Source organism: Pogoniulus pusillus, chromosome 10 (genome assembly GCF_015220805.1).
Source record: "Pogoniulus pusillus isolate bPogPus1 chromosome 10, bPogPus1.pri, whole genome shotgun sequence".
Lineage (NCBI taxonomy): Eukaryota > Metazoa > Chordata > Aves > Piciformes > Lybiidae > Pogoniulus > Pogoniulus pusillus.
This window is the reverse complement of record NC_087273.1, coordinates 34,323,556-34,347,904: the sequence shown is the minus strand read 5'-3', so window position 1 is coordinate 34,347,904 and position 24,349 is coordinate 34,323,556. Positions and strand designations below refer to the sequence as shown.

The following is a 24,349-nucleotide window of genomic DNA, read 5'->3' as shown; positions in this document are numbered from 1 at the left end:
GTGAGGGGCCTGGAGCACAGCCCTGTGAGGAGAGGCTGAGGGAGCTGGGGGTGTGCAGCTTGCAGAAGAGGAGGCTCAGGGGTGACCTCATTGCCCTCTACAGCTACCTGAAGGGAGGCTGTAGCCAGGTGGGGGGTGGCCTCTTCTGCCAGGCCACCAGCAAGAGAACAAGGGGACACAGTCTCAAGTTGTGCCAGGGGAGGTCTAGGCTGGATGTTAGGAGGAAGTTGTTGGCAGAGAGAGTGATTGGCATTGGAATGGGCTGCCCAGGGAGGTGATGGAGTCACCGTCCCTGGAGGTGTTCAAGCAAAGCCTGGCTGAGGCACTTAGTGCCATGGTCTGGTTGATTGGACAGGGCTGGGAGATAGGTTGGCCTGGATGATCTTGGAGGTCTCTTCCACCTGTTTGATTCTATGATTCTATCTACACACATTTTCCTGGGGGTGAAAAGACAGTACAAGGGGCAATGGGTGGAAGCTGAGGCATAAGAAATTCCATGTGATTGTAAGACACTGAGCCCCACCTCACCCACTCTTCTTTCAGGGAGTTGTAGACAGCCAGAAGGTCTCACTTCAGTCTTCTTTTCTCCCAGCCAGAACAACACCAGTTCCACTTGATATTCAGTCTGTCCAGATCAACAGCTTCACAGCTGATTCCATGCCTAGAAAAGCAATGGCTTATCTAGCTGAGGAAGGATTTTATCATCACAGCTATTTTAGAGCTGTTATTTATCATAATCTTGAAGAAACTCTACAAGATCCATTCATTTTTCACTAATATTAATATTCAGGTGAGCTTTGTCAAGCAGCTGGTGATGGAGATGCTAAGTTGAGATGATAGCTACAAGACCAGTTTGTCTGTTGTGGCTGTCACCAGGCCTCAGTATCTCTGCAAATCCCATTTAATTTGAGTGACTTTGCATTGTTTTGGGGCTCGATGGTGATGGGACAAGAAGTGACCTGATGTAGCACTTTTGGGAGACAAATTTCTGCTCAGCACACAGGCTCCAGCTTGGGAAAAACCATGCCTTGAAGTCAGTGATATATTTACTTGATGGCTGCTTCTTGGCTTTCTGCCCAAGATTTTGCTATTTGGTTTTGCTGAATGAATCTTCACTCTGAACCTTCACAGCCATTTTCACAGGGCACTTTGCTACTCGTGTAACTCTTCTATTTTTAGAGGTTATCATGGTGTTGAGAACTCCTGCCCAGGTGCTGGGCTGCTACCAGGTGTCAGTGGCTGGGACCAGCCTCCCCTGGCCCTGCTGCCCCACCATCTGAAGCCAAGGGCCACGGGGATGTGTCTCAGCTCAGCTCCCTGAGCTGTGCTGTAGGTGTGGCTGTCCCTGTGTGCTGGATGGGGCTGGGACCTGCAGTGCAGGGAGCTGCTCTCCTGGATGGAGCCCTCAGGCTTGTGTCAGAGCTTGTGACGCTGATAGGCAGGAGATATTGGAACTAGATCATCTCTGAGGTCCTTTCCAGCCTAAGTCATTCTGGAGGTCTGTGATTCTATGATGCAGCCTCTCGGAAAGAACTGGATTTGGGCAATTTGGAACAGGCTACCCAGGGGGGTTGTGGAGTCTCCTTCTCTGGAGATATTCAAGACCTGCCTGGATGCGTTGCTGTGTGATCTGCTCTGGGTGATCCTGCTGTGGCAGGGGGGTTGGACTGGATGAGCTTTTGAGGTCCCTTCTAGCCCCTAACATTCTGTGATCCTGCTTTCCTATTGTAGTACCAGATAACTGCTCTACATATGCTCTTTGCAGCCCTTATTCTCAGCTGGTTTTGCAAGCCTTCTATAGACCAGACAAGATGTTATTAACTAGAGAACAGGCTGCATTGCTTTTCTGTGTTGCTAGTTTATTAATGATGACTGAGTGGAGGTGCCTTCAGGGACAGTTTCTACCTTTTCCACAATAGTTTAAGCAGCACAAATTGCTTTAGGATTGAAAGACATAAGGATGGAGAGTGCTGAGGGACTGGTACATGCCTGTAATTACATAAAGCAGAGCAATCAACGTGTGAACAAACATTGGGTCTGTCAAGGCTTCTTTTGTACAAGCCTGGGATAAACTCATTTCATGTCTCGTGTATGACTCAAATATTTACAGACCTTGTGTTGTGTACCAAGGATTGGAAGCAAAGCCTAAAGACAACAGCCACACAATAAACCATTCAGCGTGCAGACGTGGCTGACGCTTGCTGTTATGAGAGCATATGGTGGATATTTAGAAGACAAATCCATGCAATTCAATTTCACCTCCAAGATGCATATTTTCCAGCCAGTGGCTTAAGGCCAAACAGGATAATATCCCTTGTGGGATCCCTCACACCGCTCTCAATCAATTGGAGACAACAAATTTCATGTGGGCTGCCAGTCATTTGTGGATTCTGTATATTGAGTGCTTTCCCAGATGTTTAACCTCCGTGGGGCCAAGCCCTCTCCTCTCTCTGGTTCACAGGGGAAAGCTGTGATGATAGAGAGATGTATTAGTTTTTGACATGATGCTAATTTATGGATTTGATATTCCCAGCCCTCCGAGCCTGTGTGACATCTTAATATTCCAGAAATCCTTCTGTTGGCAACAGGAAACTGATAGTGCAAAGGCTTTGCTAAAAAAAAACAACCCCACACCAAAATTCAAAGCCTTTTTGGTTTTAAAGGTATTTCCCCCTGTAATTCTGCCCTGTTTCTCTTGCTTTGCAACCACAGTGCAGGATCAGAATGAGTGAGCAAGACTGAAAAACTCTTACTCAGAAAGACTGATTGCAAAAGCAGGATTGCTCTTTACTGGTGTTGAAGAGCTTTAGTACCTACATTGCTCTTCAAAGCATTTCCTTGATGTTCTTTGACTGTAAGGGAGAGTTTGAGTGTTTTTTTTTTCTGTTGCAGTGGAAATTCATCACCCTTTTTACTAGTAAAAAAATAGAAAAAAGGATAATTATATCCCTGAGAGTGTCTCTTCCATCCTCAGAGCAACAAATATTTGTTGAGCTGATGGCCCAGCCATAGCAAAACAGTTTTTTTCACACTGCTTTGTAGACTCATAGAATCATGGAATCAGACAGGTTGGAAGAGACCTCCAAGCTCATCCAGTCCAACCTATCTCCCAGCCCTGTCCAATCAACCAGACCATGGCACTGAGTGCCTCAGCCAGGCTTTGCTTGAACACCTCCAGGCACAGTGACTCCACCACCTCCCTGGGCAGCCCATTCCAATGCCAGTCACTCTCTCTAGCAAGAACTTCCTCCTAACATCCAGCCTAGACTTGCCCTGCCACAACTTGAGACTGTGTCCCCTTGTTCTATTGCTGGTTGCCTGGCAGAAGAGACCAACCCCCACCTGGCTACAGATTCCCTTCAGGTAGTTGTAGACAGCAATGAGGTCTGCCCTGAGCCTCCTCTTCTCCAGGCTAAACAACCTCAGCTCCCTCAGCCTCTCCTCACAGGGCTGTGCTCCAGGCCCCTCACCTGCTGGTCACACTACATCTGATCCAAGCAAAGGTATTTGTTGGCCTTCTTGGCTGCCTGTGCACACACTGGCTCATATTCAGCTGGCCCAGCTCCTTTTCCAACAGACAGCTTCCCAGGAACCCTTCTCCAAGCCTGGAGCATTTATGGGGTTGTTGTGACCCAAGTGAAGGACCCAGCAGTTGACCTTGTTGAACCTCACCCCATTGACCTCATCCCACTGGTCCTACCTGTCCAGGTCTCCCTACCCTCAAACAGATCAATACTTCCATCCAATTTAGTGCCATCTTCAAATCTGCTGAGGATTCCTTTGATACCTTCATCCATATATAAAGATATGTGGTAGTATCTTTATCATTATCTTAAGCATAATGGGGCTGAAATAATGCAAGGCTGCTAGACAGTGAACACCCTAGGAGACAGTGCCTGAAAGAAAAAGCCTTCAAAGTCAGATCACATTTGTCTCTGACACTAAAATACCTCTTATCCAAATCTAATGTTTTAAATATAGTGAAAGTAAGGGGAAGAATTGGACCTCTGGCTATGTTTTGACATAGTGTGGAAGGCAGGAGACCCTTGGACAACTCCTGCTCTCCATCTGTAAAGGGTTCCTGCAGCCAAGGCTGGCAGTTCCCTGGTCTCTGTGCTTTTGTTTTCCCCCTTGTGCAGGGAGCACAGGAAATGCTACGGAGGTGAAGTATCTGGGCTGGGCTCTCTCTGCCTGAGTGATTCAGTAGAACTAGCAGAGAAATTTCTGCTAAGAAAGAGATTCACCCACAGGCTTTTTACCTAGATGTAGATGACTTCAGAAGTCACTAGGAGGATCAAGCCTCGCAAGATATTTGTTTGTCAAGGTTTTAAAACCAGCAAGAATGTCTGGCCTGAGCCAGCATCTTGGTCTGGATGTGAAGTGTTTGTGTTCTGGTGAAAGATGTGGTGTAGAGGAGCTTTTTGCTTTGACTGGGTGTAAACTTGGGTTTCTGGCCTGGGCGTAGGACAGAATTAAACCTAAGTTTAATTGTAGTCCTAAGTGCTAGGTGTGGATTCTGAAACAATGTGGGGCTTTGTGTTGCAGAATTCCAGCATGGTGTGGGCTGGAGGGCACATCTGGAGATCATCTAGTTCAATACCCCTGCTAAAGCAGGGTCACTCAAGCAGGTTGCCCAGAGTGAAAATGTCCATGTGTTTGGGATCTTTCCGTATAAGAAGACTCCACAACTTCTCTGGGCAGCCTGCTCCAAGGCTCTTTCACCCTTACAGAAAGAATTTTTACCTCCTCTTCAGGTGGAACTTTCTGTTTGAGCTTCACTTTGAGCCCTTTGCCACTTGTCCTGTCCCTGGTGTAGAGGTTCAGTGGCTGTTAACATCGGGTACCTCTTTGCCCTAGGTTAGCTGAAAAGGTAAGAACAAGGAATTAAGGAGCTGATGCAGGTTCTCCTAGAACTAGAGCAATAGCTGAAATTCTGTCTGGAAATAAGAAACTGCTTTGTGATGAATGTTGCAGAGCTTTTTCCAGCACGTGGGAGATGGATGCATTCGTGGATGAATGGGAGATGGATATGCTCACAGATGAACAGTGTTGGGTTGATGGTTGGACCTGATGATCTTAGAGGTCTTTTCCAACCTTAATGATTCTATGAAGAGTACACTGTGGATACTGGGCTCTCTTTTAGCACCACAGTAAAACCCTGTCCCAGCTGCTCTGTATGGACTGGTTCCCATCACAAATCACAGTATCACAGTATCACAGTATCACCAAGGTTGGAAGAGACCTCACAGATCATCAAGTCCAACCCTTTACCACAGAGCTCAAGGCTAGACCATGGCACCAAGTGCCACATCCAACCTTGCCTTGAACAGCCCCAGGGACGACGACTCCACCACCTCCCCGGGCAGCCCATTCCAGTGTCCAATGACTCTCTCAGTGAAGAACTTTCTCCTCACCTCAAGCCTAAATTTCCCCTGGCGCAGCCTGAGGCTGTGTCCTCTCGTTCTGGTGCTGGCCACCTGAGAGAAGAGAGCAACCTCCCCCTGGCCACAACCACCCTTCAGGTAGTTGTAGACAGCAATAAGGTCACCCCTGAGCCTCCTCTTCTCCAGGCTAACCAATCCCAGCTCCCTCAGCCTCTCCTCGTAGGGCCTCTGGGCACAGAGAAAAACTTGGTGTCATCTACAGAGCTAAGTGTGGCATTAAACACAGCTGACCTTTTACTCTCCTTGTTTTAAACCCAGACCTTTTCCCACCCTTGCTGCAGGAAGCACAGGGAAACAGATCAAGGTGCTCCTAGATTTCACTTTCTCAATCTGCAGCACCAGACTTGCTGTACAAACAGCTCTAGACAATGTCCCTGCTGCTTGCCAAGCTGCCCTTTGATTGTGCTGGGTGATGGCAGGAGGCCAACACCACCTTTGAGACTGATATCGCTGCCAGTCTGCGACATGCCCGCGAGCAACATATTTTCATAAGGCTCCAGGCTCCTCATCCGCCACTGGGACCAGTTCTTATTGGTGTTGCAAGCCCCACAGATGGCAGCTTGCCACCTACAGCTCCCAGGAAATCCTCAAAGATGTTAGCTTGAACTGAGAGGTGTTTTCCATGGCATGGGTTGGAACACCCACCCCCTGGAATGAGATTTAGTGAAGCAGTAATGATAAAAGGAAAAATGCAATAATACTAACAAGAAACTAATGAAAATACAAATATGCACAACCCCCAATATTGAGCTGCCCCACAGAACAGACTGGGTTCAGCAGCAGATGGGAGCTGGATTCAGGAGCTGGATTCTGGATCTGGGTTCAGGAACATGCAGATCAGGACCGAAGGCGGAACAGAGAGAGTCTTCCTGGGACACCAGACAGGGAAGAAGAGGCTTGACCCCGGTGGTCCCTCAGCTTCATCTGGAAGATGATGTCTCTGGGGCCCTTGTTTGTCAGTTGAGGGTCACCTGTCCTGTTTATGCCTTTCTACAGGTGCCACCTCTGACATCCTGCAGCAGTGCCCTTGATGTGCACAGGAGCAGTTCTAAGCCAGAGTCTTTGTGCAGCTCAGCCCTTGACAGGAACTCTCCCCATCAGTGTTGTCAGTGCCTCTGGCTGTGCAGAGACTGAGCTGAGAAGTCAAATCTCTGATCAAAACTGGTTCTGTTTTAGCTCAACCCAGGACAATGTCCTTCACCCTTCATCCTGGCTCCTGGAAATGGGATCAGCAGTTGTTGTTTCTTATGGCAACTGTCACTTGCTCTTGCCGTGATGCTGCTTGGCCTCTCTTGCTCAAACCTGCCAAGCCTTCTGGAACATTTCCATTGTTAGATCTCCCATCCAAGTTAAAAGAACACAAATATGTCTCTACAGAGACCACACACCTCCAGAAAAATGGTAAGAGCACTCTTTCCCTCAGGCACTGCCAACTAAAGGGCATCCAGCCTCAGTTATGAAAATGACTAGGGGGGAATCTTTTCTTGCATAGCATTGCTACTGCATCCTGAACTGCTATGGATTTTCCCTTTTCAAACAGACCAGATTCCAAAAAGCTCCTTCTAAATATGTTTCTCACTGCCAAAAGCAGAGAGACAAAGAAATTCCTTTCTCTTGCTTCTACTTGCTCAAATTTAATTAGTGTCACAGTTTCTTTCTGCAGTAGGAAAACAGTTGATGATCTTGGTAGGGCTCGATGATATCAAAAGTCTTTTGCAACCTAAATGGTTCTGTGATTCTAAGAACTTCTGTAGGTCACTCCAACACAGCTGTACTGCCAGAGATTCTGTTACTGGTATACAGAATAATCTCCTGGCAAAATACAGTCCTGCAACATGGAGAAGACTTAGAACTATCTGAGGAAATCCTGGTAGAGCATTACTGGTCGAACTCTTTGGCTCTGTGTTGCTGTATGTGGCAGCTAAGCCAGACATAGGAGACTCCAGCATGTTCATAACCACTTGTTCACAGAGGCCACCAGGAGTGTCTGGTCATTTGTGCTCCTAGAGATGATGTTCTACAGCAGTGCCACAGTGGGAGGAACATCTTCCCTGTATTCCCTGGAGAGATTCCAAACCTTCCTGAATGTGGTGCTGAGCAGTGTGCTCTAGGTGACCCTGCTCCAACAGGGGCTTGGACTAGATGCTCTCCAGGGGTCCCTCCAACCCCCACCATCCTGTGACTCTGTGATTCCCAGCACAGACATATTTTATCCAGGAGAAGGGTGAGGTGGATCTAGGCAGCACCCTCTGGAGGTCCTTCCAGCCCTGGGCACCCCATTCCCAAAGCAAAACCTCATCACTCTCCACCCTAGGTGTGAGGCACTTTTGCTTTCATCTTGCCCTCTCCAACAAACTCAGACAGACAAGTGTGTGCTTGTGTGATTAGGTGGGGTTTTAGTGTGTAAAAACACTCTCCACTGCACACGAGTCTTTCCTGAAGGTAGGGATGAGCAAATCAGTTCTGGGACAAATGTTAGTCACATTGCTTATTAAATAAACCATAGAATGGCAGCAGTCAGATTCTCAAGTTTTAAGTGTGGCAGGACTGAAGAGAGGAGAGGAAACAATTGTCAGGTGTCTGTCTCTTCTAACCACATTTTCAGCACACAAAGCCTCTTTGGTTTTGTTTGGAACACAAAGTTTCATTTCAGAGAATCATAGAGTCACAGAACTCCAAGAGCTGGAAGGGACCTCAAAGATCATCCAGTTTCAAGCCCCCTGCCATGGGCAGGGACACCTCACACTAGATCATCTTGCCCAGAGCCACATCCAGCCTTAGAAATCTCCAGGGATGAGGCTTCCACCACCTCCCTGGGAAACCTGTTCCAGTGTCTCACCACCCTCATGCTGAAGAACTTTTTCCAATCTTAATCTCCCCACTTCTAGATTTGCTCCATTCCCTCTAGTTTTATCACTACCTGACACCCCAGAAAGTCTCTCCCCAGCTTTTTTGTAGCCCCCTTCAGATACTGGAAGGCCACAATAAGGTCTCCTCAGAGCCTTCTCCTCTCCAAACTGAACAGCCCCAACTCTCTCAGCCTGTCTCCATAGCAGAGGTGCTCCAGCCCTCTAATCATCCTCGTGGCCCTTCTTTGGACACATTCCAGCATGTCCATATCTTTCCTGTAATGGGGGCTCCAGAACTGGATGCAGTACTCCAGGTGGGGTCTCACCAGAGTGAGAGGGAGGAGAATCCCTCCCCTCAACCTGCTGGCCACACTTCTCTCATTCAGAAAATACCAGATTAACTGAGGGCAGCACCATCTCATGTGGCACCTCTCTTCTTCATGGTCCAGTAGTTCCAATCAGGTTGCCCTTGCACTTCCCAGTGAGCACCAGTGCCTTTTAAATATTGGGTTTGGTCTTGTTAAAAACAATCACCAGCAAATCAGGTCTGTACACCAAACACCAGTTAGCTTGGGTTCAACTGACATCAGTGTCTGTTTCCTCTGCTTCCTAGTCCATCAGGAGGACTAATTGCAGTTTCTTAGGGCTTCTGAGGATGCAGGTGTCTCAGAGAAGGTTTTGCAGAGCATGTGCTCCATCAATGCAATGAGTGGCTGTTTTCAAAAGCCATCATAGTATCATGGAAACATGGAATGGTTTCAGCTGGAGAAGACCTCTAAGATCATCGAGTCCAACAGTCAACCCGAGATCATCATGACCATGAAAGAATGTCCCTAAGTACCATGTCCACACAGGTGGGGGGTGGCCTCTTCTCCCAGGTAACCAGCAATAGAACAAGGGGACACAGTCTCAAGTTGTGCCAGGGTAGGTATAGGCTGGATGTTAGGAAGAAGTTCTTCACAGAGAGAGTGATTTCCCATTGGAATGGGCTGCCCAGGGAGGTGGTGGAGGCACCGTCCCTGGGGGTCTTCAAGCAAAGCCTGGATGAGGCACTTAGTGCCATGGTCTGGTTGATTGGTTAGGGCTGGGTGCTAGGTTGGACTGGATGATCTTGGAGGTCTCTTCCAACCTGGTTGATTCTATGATTCTATGGTGACACCTCCACCTCACTGGGAACCTATTCCAATGCCTGACCACTCCTTCAGTAAAGAAACTCTTCTCAGTACCCAATGTAAACCTTCTCTGGCACAATTTCAGGCCATTTCATGCCATAGCTGTACAGCATTTGACAGCTGTGTTAGGGTATAACGAGCCAGTGGCATGCTATAAACCCACATCTTTGGTGGGGAAAGGATTTGCAGGCTGTTTGATGTGTGTGCCAGCTCATGGTCTGCTACTCCCTAAAGCAAAGGCTTATTTGCATCAAGCATGCATCAAAAGGAGGTTTATGTACCTGGTAGCACACTCAGATGCCTGCTGGAAAAAGGAAACTGACTGTGATGGAGGTTGAAGGGCAACCTGTGCAGCTCTTGATAGCATCTGTGTGCTTCAGCTGATGGCACTGATATGGAAAAGAAACCAAAATTGATCTGTGCAAATGATTTAGAAAGGAAAGTGGCAGCAGCAAAACCAGCCAGGCTTTTGTGCTATTCCCCAGACATTTCTTTAATCACCATCTTGCCTGGTCCTTCATTAGCACAGGAAAAGAAAATGCTCCACTTTAATCACAAAGACTTCCTAAGCAGATTAAAGACCAATTTTCACTGTCCATTTAACTTATCCTTAAAGCTCTGCATTGTATTTATCTCCTTAATCTGACCTGAGCCTTTACACACAAATACTGGTCAGAACCAGCAGAGCAAATACAATGCAATGACTCAGCTCTTTCATGTCCAGACTCCAGCTTTGCAGTAGTCTGTGGTGCTGATATGGGACAGAAGAATGCTGCTCAGAGGTGTGGAAATGTCCAGCTGACTGGATTTAGTCCTGGCCCAAAGGACATCTCCTCTGCCCTGTTTTGGGGAAGGTCATTTTATGCAGCATGAGAAGACTCCCATGGTAGGGAAGGGTCTGGTTTTACTTTGGTACAGGTGAAAAGAGATGGACAGGCACAAGGAGGTGTACACAGATCAAACAGACTTTCTGTTTCACAGACAGGTGGATGGATGGATGCATGGGTGGATAGATGGATAAATAGATGGGTAGATAGATGGATGAATAGGTGGATGGATGAAGGGATAGATGGATAGATAGATGGATAGGTAGGTAGATAGATGGATGAATAGGTGGATGGATGGATGGATGGATGGATGGGTGGATGGATGGGTGGATGGGTGGATGGATGGGTGGGTGGATGGATGGATACATAGACAGATGGATGGATATCTAGATAGACAGACAGTCAGGTGAATAGATGGATGGATAGGTGGATGAATAGGTGGATAGATGGATATGTAGGTAGATGGATAGATAGATGGATGGATAGGTGGCTGAATAGGTGGATAGATGGATATGTAGGTAGATAGATGGATAGATAGATAAATGGTTGGATAGATAGGTGAATGGATGGATAGTTAGATAGATAGATAGATAGATAGAGATATATACATGTAGATATATATCCATTTGTCTATCATCTAGCTAGCTACCTATAAAAAAGAGCTGATACATAATGGATATATAAATGAATATACAGATAAATAGATGCATAGATGGATGGATAGCTGTCTATCTAGGTAGATAATTAGAAATGTAGATAGATAGATAGATTCAGATATAAATAAACTGACAGATAAATACATTTATAGATAGAAAGATGCATCTTAGCTGTCTTTCTTTAGGAGACTGTTTAGCAGATATACATTTAATTGCATTCTCCTCTGTGACTCAGCTCTTTAGAAGTGGTTTAGAAATGCATCTTTAGCTGATGTACATCTAGGAAAATTTAATGCTCACTGTGCTGCCCAATAGGTTTTATTTCTGTAGAGTGACCCTGAAGGTGCTGCCTCCAGGCAGCTGGCAAGGAACTTCCTGCATGTAATGCATTCTTCTCTGTTCAGATGATTGCTTCTAGGCTGTAATTAGTGTGTCTGCACTGCAGAATGCACCAAGCTTCATCACTTTGTCTGTCAGCACTGTCTGCTGCCCTGACTAGAATCATTGCAGGCCTGACCTAATGGATGTGGAGGTTAAAAATGTCTAGCTGTTTCTTCACTTTGTCCATCCTCTGCTGTAAGAGGCTTCAGAAACTGTAGCTTCTACAGCTGGGTTTTTGTGGAGTAACCTGGGTCCCACGGAAAGAAATATTTGCACATCTCCAACACTTTCTGCTATGTAGGTCACAGTACATTTTGTTAACTTGCTAAGTAGCTCAAACGATGATTTAATTTTGGTCAAAGGTAGTGTGTTTTCATTTCCATTCAGGTCAGGAGTAGCCTCAGGCAACAGTGGGCTAGTTCCTGACTCTGCTCCCTATCCTGGCTTCCTTTGAATTTTGAAGTTGCTTCTGCCTAACCTGACAAACCAGCACCAGAGGGATTGTCTGTGTTGGTCTTGCAGTGATCCACTGGGAGAAACCAGAAACCCTGGTAGTGGGGCTGCTTGAATAAACCAGTTCTAGATCTGGCAGCTGGTGGTGGTTGAGCAGTGGGACAAAATCTGCAGCAAGTAGATGTTCTCCTGGTTTCCTCTTGAGGATTGATGTGAATTTGATTGGGAAGATTTAGATTGGATATCAGGAAAAGATTCTTTCCTGAAAGAGTGTTCAGGCACTGGAACAGGCTGCCCATGGAAGTGGAGGAGTCACCATGCTTGGAGGAATTCAAAGCTGTATAGACATGGCACTTTGGGGCATGGTTTAATGACTATGGTGGTGTTATGTTGATGATTGGAGCCAGTCTTAGAGACCTTCCAAATGAAACAATTCTGTGCCTCTATGAGTCAAGAGGGCTGCTGGTCATACAACCCAGACCTGGTGACCAATTGCTCAGAGAGGCTCTTTCAAGCAGGAAAATGTTTCTACTGAATTATTTAGCCCTGTGCTAGGAAGATGCAGTAATTGTTTGCTGAGTAGAAGAAACCTGTGTTCATGAGGAGGTGTTATGCCAGGGTGCTGCAGTTTTGGAATAAATACTTTTGCTTCACTTCTCCATGTGAAGAATAACTCAGGGAAGAGTGTCCCACCATTTCTCCTTTGTTGGGAATCACTGTGCTGCTAAAATACAGGTTTGATGGATAGACAACTCAGTGGAGAAAAAGCTGGCTCGATGGCTGCACCTAAAGAGTGGCTGTCAATGGGTCCATGTCCAAGTGGAGGCCAGTGACAAGTGGAGTCCTTCAAGGATCAGTACTGGGACCAGTCTTGTTTGACATCTTCATTGGCAACATGGACAGAGGCATTGAGTGCAGCCTCAGCAAGTTTGCTGATGACACCAAGCTGTGTGGTGCAGCTGACGTGCTGCAGGGCAGGGATCCATGCAGAGGGACCTGGACAGGCTGGAGAGGTGGGCCCAAGCCAACCTCATGAGGTTCGACAAGACCAAGTGCAAGGTCCTGCATCGGGATCGAGGCAATCCCAAGCACAAATATAGGGTGGGCAGTGACTGGCTGGAGAGCAGTCCTGGGGACAGGGACTTGTAGGTACCGGTGGATGAGAAGCTCGACTTAAAGTGGTGGAGGCTCCATCCCTGGAGGTTTTCAAGGCCAGGCTGGACAGGGCTTTGAGCAACCTGATCTAGTGTGAGGTGTCCCTGCCCATGGCAGGGTGGGGTTGGAACAGGATGATCTTTGAGGTCCCTTGCAGCCCTGACAATTCGCTGATTCTGTACTCTTCAGCCTGGCAGGTTGATCTACTCTGCTGAAGATTCAAGGGCTTGTTGGAAAAACACAACACAGAACAGCTCCATCATCTCAGGGTTTCTTTGTCAGTCAAGCACGAATTGATTGTGAGACAGTGTCAGTGCTACAGACAGGCAAGGTCTGTAACTTTGAGTGGCAGTACTCAAGCTTTGCTACAGCCAAGCTACAGATCTGAGCCTGCCCCCTGGGAAATCAGAATCAGGCCTGTTATTTATCAAAGACAATTTAGGATGCTGGTTTCCAGGGGGGGAATTCTGCCTTTCCTACCTTCTTATTGCTGTTTTTCCTCCCACCTATTTCATGGTGCTTGTATTTCATTTTAAAAAATCACCTTTAATATATATTTGTCTTTCTTTTTAACATGACCACAACAATTCCTATGTGTAAAACATTTGGGATGCCCTTTTTGAGATGACTACACCAATTCCTACTTGCCAAACATTTAGGCTGCCTGCACAACGTATCTCAGTTGCGTTCTGTGTGCTGGCAGTGAAGCTGTGGTGGTGTCAGAAGCATCACAGACTGGAGGCAACAGGAATAATTTGGGAAGCCAGGGCTTTGGTTTTTTGTCTAAGCTGTGATTTCCATGACAAACCACAGCGACACTGTGCTGAAGAAAAGAGCTGCTCAAAAGTCGTTGGTTTTGTCATGGAAATAGCTGTGACAAAATCATGGCCTTTGTTGTTCTCCCTCTCCTTCATGTATGCAAAGTGGATTTCTTTCTTCTCTCCTGCCATTGCAGCTTGCTGAAAAATTGAGTCAGGAACAACACAATGCACAGCTACTCTCAGACAACACCAGGAACTGAGAGCATATTTTAAAGACAGAGTGAAGCTGGAGTCAAGAGGCTTGTTCCCAAAGTGTATTAGTTAAGTCTCTTCCCTGGGCAGAAAATCAGTGGGATTCATGTTCCCATTTGCCAAGCCTTTAACATTGCAATTCTTAGTACCTGAAATACCTGGGGGTACTGATAGATAGTAAGCTGAAGATGAGCCAGCAGTGTGCCCAGGTGGCCAAGAGAGCCAATGGCATCCTGGCCTGCATCAGGAACAGTGTGGCCAGTAGGACAAGGGAGGTTATTCTTCCCCTATACTCAGCACTGGTCAGGCCACACCTTGAGTGCTGTGTCCAGTTCTGGGCCCCTCAATTCAAGAAAGATGTTGAGATGCTGGAATGTGTCCAGAGAAGGGCAACAAAGCTGGTGAGGGGCCTGGAGCACAAATCCTATGAGGAGAGGCTGAGGAAGCTGGGCCTGTTTAGCCTGGAGAAGAGGAGGCTCAGGGGTGATCTTATTGCTGTCTACAACTACCTGAAGGGGCATTGTAGCCAGGTGGGGGGTGGCCTCTTCTCCTAGGCAAGCAGCAATAGAACAAGGGGACAGAGTCTCAAGTTGTGCCAGGGTAGCTATAGGCAGGATGTTAGGAAGAAGTTCTTGCCAGAGAGAGTGATTGGCATTGGAATGGGCTGCCCAGGGAGGTGGTGGAGGCACCGTCCCTGGGGGTCTTCAAGAAAAGCCTGGATGGGGCACTTAGTGCCATGGTCTGGTTGATTGGTTAGGGCTGGGTGCTAGGTTGGACTGGATGAGCTTGGAGGTCTCTTCCAACCTGGTTGACTCTATGGTTCTAAAAACAAGGACCACTCCACCGGGAGGCTTTTCAGCACCTTAAAATTGTGCCTTGTTGTCTGTTACTGCAAGGTGTAGTATTTTGGAGCCAAGGTCACAGGATGTTAGGGGTTGGAAGGGACCTGCACAGGTCATTGAGTCCAACCCTTCTGCCAGACCAGGACCATAGAGTCTAGCTCAGGTCACACAGGAACGCATCCGAATGGGTCTTGAAAGTCTCCAGAGAAGGAGATTGTTGTTTGCAACCACCTTGGAATCATAGAATCAGAATTCTTTCAGTTGGAAAAGGCCTCTAAGATCATTGACCTCAAATGCTGGCCTAGCCAACATGACCAGTAAACCATGGCCACTAAACCATGCCCTGAAGAGCCACATCTCCATGTTTTTGAACACCTCCAGGGGTGGGGACTCCACCTCTTCCCTGGGCAGCCTGTTCCAATGCCTGACCACTCTTTAAGGAAAGAAATTTTTCCATATGCCCAAACTAAACCTCCCCTGGTACAACTTGAGGCCATTTCCTCTCATCCTGTTGCTTCTTTCATGGGAGAAGAGACCAATAACCACCTCACTGCAACCTCCTTTCAGGTACTTGTAAAGAACAACAAAGTCTCCCCTCAATATCCTCTTCTCCAGAGTTGACTAAAGAAACAATCCCACTTCTCTCAGCCACTCTCAACCTGCTGAGGAAGACATGCCTGAAGGGAGGCTGTAGCCAGGTGGGGGTTGGTCTCTTCTGCCAGGCAAGCAGCAACAGAACAAGGGGACACAGACTCAAGTTGTGCCAGGGGAGGTCTAGGCTGGATGTTACAAATACTGGAAGGCCACAAGAAGGTCACCTGGGAGCCTCCTCTTCTCCAGACTGAACAGCCCCAACTCTTTCAGTCTGTCCTCATAGGAGAGATGCTCCAGCCCTCTGCCCCAGCCCTCTGATGGGCTGGATGCTGTCCAGAGATCCCTTCTAACTCCTATCATTCCGTGATTCTGTGATTAGGTGATTACAGTGGAGAGAAGCAGAGTGAGCAGGAAGGGCATAGCTGAGTCTGTGATGCTTTTCTACATAAGCTTGTTTGAAGTCTTACCTTAGTAGGGACTAAAAAGCCAATTGCAAATAAGTGATAGAAACATCTATATGAGTTTAAGAGGACCCCAGAACTATAAAATACTCTTGTTGACATTTAATAGGATTCTTCTCACTCAGATACCCATCTACATGCAGCTGCCAGCTATGCTGCCTTCTAATTTATTTTTCTCTCTGACTCTCTCTCCTCAGATCTCAGTCCATCCCCCTGGGCAAGACTAACCCAGGCATGTGGGTGCCATGTCCACAACAGGAGAGCATTTCTGCCGCCCACCTCTTGACCTCCTGCAGCTTAAACCTGTCAAGCCTGGGACTTCTTTGCCAATCCAGAGACTTCTGTAGAGCTGCTTGGAGTCTGTATAGCCCCAGCCCCAGTTTTGCCTCCAAACTCTTACTCCATGGGGAGCATTGCCTTTCTTCAGGCCAACTCCAGAACAAGAGACTGCATCATCTTTGCTGAGCAGCCTGGCGAGCCCTCCCTCACCTGCAAAACCCTGCCCAGACCACCAGGTACTCTTAGGATGTCTCACTTCTTGTTTTTCAGAGAATGCTGAAGCTGACCTCCAGAAGGTCTTTTTACACCAAACCAAGGATGAATAATGAGAGGAGAAATCCTAAATCTTCTCTGCAAGGAATAAAAATGGTGTTTAGTCTAGAGGTACTTACAGCAGGCCATGAATCTCTCTCACCCACACCTGAAGGCAGAAAGTCTCATACTCCTGCAAGATGGATAAGAAGGTGGAAAACAGGGAAGGGAAGCAGACTTTGCTTAAGCCATTAAGCCTCTCCAGAAAGCAGTCTGGGCTACATGGAGACATTAGCTGTCATTTCATATGAAAATAGTATGCACTCAGCAGCTTCACAATACTCCAGCAGGTTGCAGTGATTTACATGAAAAGAAGACAAAACAGGGGACCAGAGAGTGAGCAAGAGATGTGGTAGGTCCCTCCTCAGAGAGTGTGAAGGAGCTCGATGGCTTCTGAGACTGAGGGAAGGAAAAGAAAGGGCAAGATGCACACCTTGGGGCACTCTGTGGGCACAGAGATTTCTTTTGCCCCGAGTGGGACACAAGGGAAAGGGGGTGGTGGGGATGAGCCATGGAATCACAGAAGGGTTTTGTTTGGAAGAGATCTTTAAGGTCATCATGTCTGACTGTTAATCCAGCACTGCCAGCTCACCACTCAGCCATTTCCCTCAGCACCACATCTATATGGCTTTTAAACCTCTCCAGGGATGGGGACTTCACCACTTCCCTGGGCAGCCTGTTCCAGGGCTTGAAAACCCTTTTTGGGGAAGAAATTGTTCCTCATGTCCAATCTAAACCTCCCTTTGTGCAACGTGAGGCCACTTCCCCTTGTCCTGTTGCTTGTTCCCTGGGAGAACAGACTGACCCCCAGACAAGCACCTCACTCCAACCTCCTCTGAGCGACTTGTAGAGAACAAGAAGGTCTCCCCTCAGCCTCACCAACCCCAGTTCCCTCAGCTGCTCCTCACCAGACCTGCTCTCCAGCCCTTCACCAGCTTCACTGCTTCTCTCTGGATGTGCCCTAGCACCTCTATGACCTTATTGTAGTGAGGGGCCCCAAACTGAACCTGATACTGAAGGTGTGGCCTTACCAGTGCTGAGTACAGGGGAAGAATCCCTGCCCCAGTCCTGCTGGCCACACTGTTGAGGATACAAGCCCTGTCTTTGCCCAGGCACTGAGGTGCAATGCAGCTGTGGTGGTGCCTTGTTGTGTTTGGAGCCTGTCCTTGTGGCCCTGTGTAGATGGGTTCAGAGGCTGCACATCATCCCCGCTGGCACACCTCCAGGTCTGCCTGGTGTGGAGAGCAGAGGGCAGCGCTGGGGTTGCCTGGGGCACGAAGCACAGCAGGAGAAAGGGCTGGCTCTTCCCCCTCCCGCCGCACAGATGGGCATTGCAGTGGCAGGAGAGATATAGCCCAACACCTTGGGGTGCTGCAACCCCCTCAAAAAGCCGGCTGGGCTGGGAGAGATGTCACAAAGAGCAGGCCTGTTCCTCGTCCCTGCTGCGGTGCAGAGCCAGGAGATATCTCCAAGCCCAAAGAACAACCCCAGGTGAGAGGCAGCGATCGATTCCAGGCTCATCAGGCGGCGCTGTGACAGAGGCATCCGTATCCTTTCCCACTGATTGATGTGGCAATCTGCGAGGCTTCTCCTGCCCTGACTATTCATGAGGCACTAATTCAGGTACCCCCCAGACACCCAGCGAGCTGCACAGCCTCCAAAAAGGCTTTTCCTTTTCTCTTAGAAGCTGTGAAAATAACCTCCGATGGACTGCAGGCCCTTTCAGTTTATGATTTGATTTATCTAAGGCATTATGGAGCTTGCTGGAATAATTTGGGAGTGAGAGGGAATCCTCCAACTTCAGAAGTGCTTATGGGAAGAGAAAAGCCTCGGTGATTGCAGAGAGCCAGCAGAAAGGTGATCACAGTATCATAGTATCATCAGGGTTGGAAGAGACCTCACAGATCATCAAGTCCAACCCTTTACAAACCCTTCACTTTGAGACCTTGCTGTATTTGCTAATTAGACTAGAAAGGAGCTGATGCTTAATTAATGCCATTCTTTTTAAGGTTGCCTGCAGAGTTTCTGCCTTCTCCTTGTTGCTGTTGCTGCCTCGCTTTTGTTTGGGTGATTCCTGCTGTTCCATAAGCACTTTACCTGTCAAGCCACAGGCAGCTGCTTCTCCTCCCAGCCCGTCATGGTTTCAGGGTGGCCAGGAGCTAATCCTGCAGGCTGGTCTAGCCTCGATTTGCAAGGCAAATGGCATTTGCTGGCATCAAAGCGTCAAATCAGTCACCTGAATTCTCTTCTGCATCATTAAGGGAAATTACAGCTGTCACAAGCACCAGAACAGCGTTTTTCACTTGCTGGTAGACAACACTGCTCGTTCAAGTGATAGGACAAGATGAGATGGCCTCAAGTTGCACCAGAGGAGGTTTAGGCTGGGCATTAGGAACAGTTTCTTCCCCAAAAGGGTTGTCAAGCCCTGGAACAGGCTGTCTGGGGAAGTGGTGGAGTTACTATAAATTAGGCTTTGAATTTTAGAAATGAGGCTTTGGACCTTCAAAATCAGACTTCAGGCTTTGAGAAAGTGATGCTCTGGGCCCTTAAAAATGAGCCTTTGTATCTGTGAAGTGCAAACTTTGGAGCTTAGAAATCAGGTTTTGAGCTCTAACACTAAAGGTTTGGACTCTAAAACCAAAACGGTGGGTCTTAAAGAAAAAGGACTACAGGTATTAAATGATGGGCTTGCATCTTAAACATGAGGATTCTGGCCCTAAACTCAAGGAGTTTGCTCCTAAAAATCACAAGCTAAATGCTCACAATGAAACCTTAGACCCTGAAAATGTGACTCTGCAACCTGAAACTGAGCCTTTGCACCCTAAAAATGAGGCTGTAGAAGTGAAAACTACAGCTTTGCAATATAAAAGAGGCTTTGGATACTATAAATCAGATATAGAGATGTGGTGCTGAGGGACCTGGTTTAGTGGTGAGCTGGCAGTGGTGGGTGAAAGGTTAGACTTGATCTTAAAGGTCTTTTCCAACCAAAGCAATTCTTTGATCCCTTTGCAACTTCAACTTTGTTCACCTGGCAGAAAGAGCTTTTAAGGAAGCAGCAGCCTCTCCCTTTCTTCCTGCAAAGCTGCTGCTGGTGAGATTTTGAAATCAAATAGTTTCAATCAACAGGGTTGAAACCAATAAGTCTTAAGCCTCCTTCCACAATCGCAACTCTTCTTGGACCCTCTAAACACTTCCTGCACATGGTTCTCCTTCCACTCCCAAAGTGAAATCCTAGCAACAGCTCAGCAGCTGCAACAAGAGGCTTTTCAGGCAAGATGTGTGGCCACCACAGGGAGTTTTAAGCGTTCAGAGTTGAGGAGGATGAATTTAATAATTTAATGGTGGGGGTTTGAGACACTTGGGAAGGAAATCATCACTACTATTGCTGCTGAGGACTGAAGCACTGGACACCAATGTTTTGGCTGGAGCACCAGCCAGCCATTAGATGACAGCAGGTTTCTGTCACTGCTTCTCTGGGTAAGTGCTACTTTTCCTAATGATGACCCACAGGTGGGCTTCATGACACTGGGTTAACAGAACTGTAGAATCTTTTTGTTTGGTAGGCAGGTGGGGGTTGGTCTCTCCTCCCAGGCACCCAGCGTCAGAACAAGAGGACACAGTCTCAAGTTGCACCAGGACAGGTTTAGGCTGGATGTTAGGAAGAAGTTCTTCATAGAAAGAGTGAATGGGCTGTCTTGGGAGGTGGTGGAGTCACCATCCCTGCAGGTGTTTAAAAGGAGACTGGATGTGGCACTTGGTGCCATGGTTTAGTTAGTTAGAAGGTGTTGGTTGATAGTTTGGACTCGGTGATCTCAAAGGTCTTTTCCAACCTGCTTAATTCTGTCATTCTGTGATCACAGCTGGGTTGCTCAGGACCACATCTATAGCCATGGTCCACACTGATGTGGGAGACATCAAACCACAGCTGGCTGTTATTTGGGAGCTAGGGAGCCTGTTCTTAATCCACAGCTGGGTAAAGCTTCCTAGAAAGCCGGTGATGCTGCAGCAGGACGGGATGTGAGTGACTTACCACCTGAAAGAGCTAACCAGGAAGGTTTCTAGGGATCCCAGATGGTGCTCTTTAACAAATCAGCAAAGGAAATTGAAGAGGAACGAGCCAGTTCACCAATGGGATAACTAGTCAGGAGCAGTTCTGGGGCTCCCAGAGAAAGCATGTGGCCAAACAGATGGTCCCAGGCAAAGTAGCTCGAGAGGTAGTGGAAGCCTCGTGGAAACTTGTGCATTCTCAGCTGCATTTGCTCCTTGGGTTTATTGGTCTCCATGGGTGAAGCTTGGATTAACACTGGACAGGTTCACAGCTTTGGTATCACACTTAGCCAACTGGTTCTCACTCCCCTAAAGGACTGCAAGCAACAAGCTGTATGGCCTCAGAGGGAACGAGAAGGTGAGTCTCACTATCTGCCTGAGCAACTGCTGTGAGGGAATTCAGAAACCTTCCCATGGCCTCACCCAGGGCTCCTAGGAGTCACTCTAATATTTGGCTTTGCCATGATTTTTGTCATATAAAGAAGCATAGATTAATTTTGGTTGGACAAGACCTTTAAGATCATGGAGCCCAAACAATCTGGTGCTAAAGCGTGTCCCTCAGCACCACATCTCTGCCTCTTGTAAATCCCTCTTCTTTTCCCAAGTGGGAGTTTGGAGGCTTTTCCCTCCCATAGTTGAGAGTTGATCTCTTCTCACATGCAACAAATGACAGGATGAGAGGAAATTACAGAATGTCAGGGCTGGAAGGGACCTCAAAAGATCATAGGATGTTAGGGGTTGGAAGGGACCCAGGGAAATCATCGAGTCCAACCCCCCTGCCAGAGCAGGGCAATACTATCTAACACAGGTCACAGATGAACACATCCAGACAGGCCTTGAAAGTCTCCAGAGAAGGAGACCTCACAACCTCTCTGGGAAGCCTATTCCAGTGCTCTATGACCCTTACAGTAAAGAAGTTCCATTTGCTTCCTGATGGGGATAGAATTCAGTTGCATAAACAATTCCCTCCCTTTCTTCTTTGCTCCTCTCCTCTGCAACTCTGCTTTGCATAGCCTTTTATCTCTGTCCTGGCCTTCTTGCTGCCACAAACTGCCTGGGAGGTAACAGGAAAGGGAAAGAAAGAGGAGGAGGATGAAGGAGGCAGTTGGAATCCCTCTGGGTTTGGCCAGAGGGGTGACTTGGGCCCTTAAGAGGGTGCTTTTGGTGTCTCTCTAAATATTTATTTTGTACATATTAATTGTGTTTTATGCTTTTAGATTTTAGCTTTGCTGTAAAAGGTAGCTTCATTTTGCTTCCAAACCTTCTGAGATAGTCTGGTGATTTTATTAGGGAACGTGGAACACAGAAGGTTTCACCTCAGCATGAGGAAAACTACTTTACAGTGAGGGTGACAGAGCCCTGGAACAGGCTGCCCAGAGAAGTTGTGAAGTCTCTTTCTCTGGAGGCTTTTCAAACCCACCTGGATGTGTTCCTGTGTGAACTACCCTCGGGGATCCTGCTTTGACAGGGAGGGGGTTGGACTCAATGATCTCTAGAGGTCCCTTCCAACCTCTAATGTTCTGTGATTCTGCAATGTAGTGCCATGGTCTAGATGACTGGATAGGGCTGGGTGCTAGGTTAGACTGGATGATCTTGGAGGTTTCTTCCAACCTGCTTGATTCTATGATTCTACACACAAGGCAAGGATGGTTTTGAATAAACTCAGCCTGTGACATCTCAAAGGTCTTTTCCCACCCCAACGGTTCCTCTGGTTCCACGATTCCATGAACCAACCATCACAAAGCACTCAGGCAGCTTGTAAGTACTGAGGGTTTGGTTTTGTGGGTTTTTATTTCCACTTCACATGGTCTCCAACAGACCCTGCAACAAGACCAGTTAACAATTTAGTACCACCCAGAGGGCTCCAAGGGGTTTCCCAAAGGGAAGGAAGGCCTCGGTAAACGCCAGTTGAACTGCTAATGACTTAAAAACTCTTTTTCTTGTTTGGTTGGTTTTGGCTTTTTTTTTTTGGGGGGAGGGAGAGGATTCTTTTAATAGTCAATGCAAGAATACCAACAATAAAAGTACAGTACAGGTAAATTCACAACAATATGAACAGTGGAACAGGTTGACTCACATTTAGGTGATGGTACAGGAGCAGTATGTACATGCACTAAAGTGCGAGGACCCAGAGGCATGCAAGTCAAGTATCGTAGGTGTATTTTACAGCTAACTCCAGAAGACTTTCTGAGGCATCCTTTCATCTCCTGCTTGGTTTGTTGGGGTTGTTTTTTTTCCCCCCTTCATTTTTAGTATCCATCTATTTGTATTAACACCTTTTTTTCCTTATGTTTTACCTGTATTTCCCCCTCAATTCACACCAGTCTAGTGAACTAGCATTAGATGGCTTTCTTGGCTACTACACCTTTTTTTCCCTTATGTTTTACCTGTATTTCCCCCTCAATTCACACCAGTCTAGTGAACTAGCATTAGATGGCTTTCTTGGCTACTACACCTTTTTTTTCCTTATGTTTTACCTGTATTTCCCCCTCAATTCACACCAGTCTAGTGAACTAGCTTAGATGGCTTTCTTGGCTACTTTAAAAGGTCTCGCTTCAGGCAGTTGAAGCACCTCCAAGAGCCTTTGCTTTTAAAAACTCACAACACTAACATTAAAAACAGAATAAAATTAACTTAAGACCCTCGTTTGACACGAAACCATCATCATCATCATCATAAAAAGGAAACAACCCTCCCCACCCAAAAAAACAAAACAAAAACCAACCCCTTCAGACCCCAAACTCAAAATGTAACAGTGCAAATATAACCAAAAGGCAGTCAGTATTTGGAGAGAGCGCGAGCACGTAACCAAACTCCCTTAGAACTTCAGGTACTTTGCTTTTTGTGATTTTAAATCTTGCTTTAGATCAGTTGTACCTTTTTTTTTTCCTTTTCCTTTGTTCTTTACATTTTGGTTTGGCTTTTTTTTTGTTCTGTTTGTGGTTTTTTTTTGTTTGGTTGGGTGTTTGTTTTTTTGTGTGAAGATACTGTATGTAGAAAAGATGGAGACAAAAATAGTTTTATCAGCTATGAAAAAAAACAACCAAAAAAAAGAAAAAACAAGCCAAAATGAAAATGTTAAGTTATTACAGGCACATTAACTGTTTCATTCTAGAAACACCTCTTGTTTCCCAGGTCGGACATTCAGCAGCTGCATCTGAGAACATTCTTGGACCTCTCCGAGCGGACCTCTCTCCTCGCTGGCAGAGACAGCTGGCGGGCAACCTGGCCCAGGCGAGTCGGAGCCCTGCTCTTCCTGTATGGATTTAGGCTGGCTCGCCTCCCTGGCTGGGGGTCTCTGCCCATGGCTCCTTGCTTCCACTCTCCTCCAAGGAAGTCAGGTCTCCGGTGGACTGCGACTGTGAGGCAGTAGGGGAATGTGAAGCCCATCGCGACGGCGGGCGACGGTTCGCTGGTCTCTCTGGCCGGGAGAAGCAGGGTTGGAGGGATGGGGCTAGTGCAGAACAAGGTAGTTCCTTGGCAGCCAAGAAAGCAAAACAGTGGTTAGTGACTTGCATTAGAGGCTGTTTGGGTGCACAGAGTTAAAAAGAAACAAATTCAAGCCAAAGCTAAGCCTGGAGAAGAGGAGGCTTTGGGGAGACACTATGGTGGCCTTCCAGGACTTAGAGGGGCCTTGAAGAAAGACAGAGACAGTCTTTTGAGCAGGGCTCACTGTGACAGGACAAGGGCTCGTGGGTCTAAACTAAAAAAGGGAGACTTAGGCTAGAAATTAGGGAGACATTTTTGGCACCGAGGGTGGTGAAACACTGGTCCAGAGAGGTGGTTAGAAGCCCCATCCCCGGAACCATTCCAGGTCAGGTTGGATGGGGCTCTGCACGACCTGATCTAGTTGCAGATGTCCCT

The 24,349-nt window shown here is 47.3% G+C and overlaps 1 protein-coding gene and 1 long non-coding RNA gene across 10 annotated transcripts in view; one reads left to right on the top strand and one right to left on the bottom strand.

Moving 5' to 3' along the window:
* The window catches only part of LOC135179033 (uncharacterized), a 60,612-nt gene extending 43,479 nt beyond the window's left edge, over window positions 1-17,133 (top strand). Inside the window, exon 2 of the long non-coding RNA XR_010303874.1 lies at window positions 16,045-17,133. This is a non-coding gene — a long non-coding RNA (uncharacterized LOC135179033). The remainder of the gene's footprint in view (window positions 1-16,044) is intronic.
* Window positions 17,134-22,257: 5,124 nt separating this feature from the next.
* MTCL1 (microtubule crosslinking factor 1) overlaps window positions 22,258-24,349 on the bottom strand; it is a 136,849-nt gene continuing 134,757 nt past the window's right edge. For 7 of the 9 annotated variants that reach the window (XM_064150192.1, XM_064150195.1, XM_064150196.1 and 4 more), the window contains one exon: window positions 22,258-23,961. In XM_064150192.1, coding sequence (XP_064006262.1) covers window positions 23,752-23,961 — 210 coding nt within the window. In that variant the 3' untranslated portion in view covers window positions 22,258-23,751. The remainder of the gene's footprint in view (window positions 23,962-24,349) is intronic. The other 2 variants (XM_064150197.1, XM_064150200.1) reach the window with 1 other exon arrangement.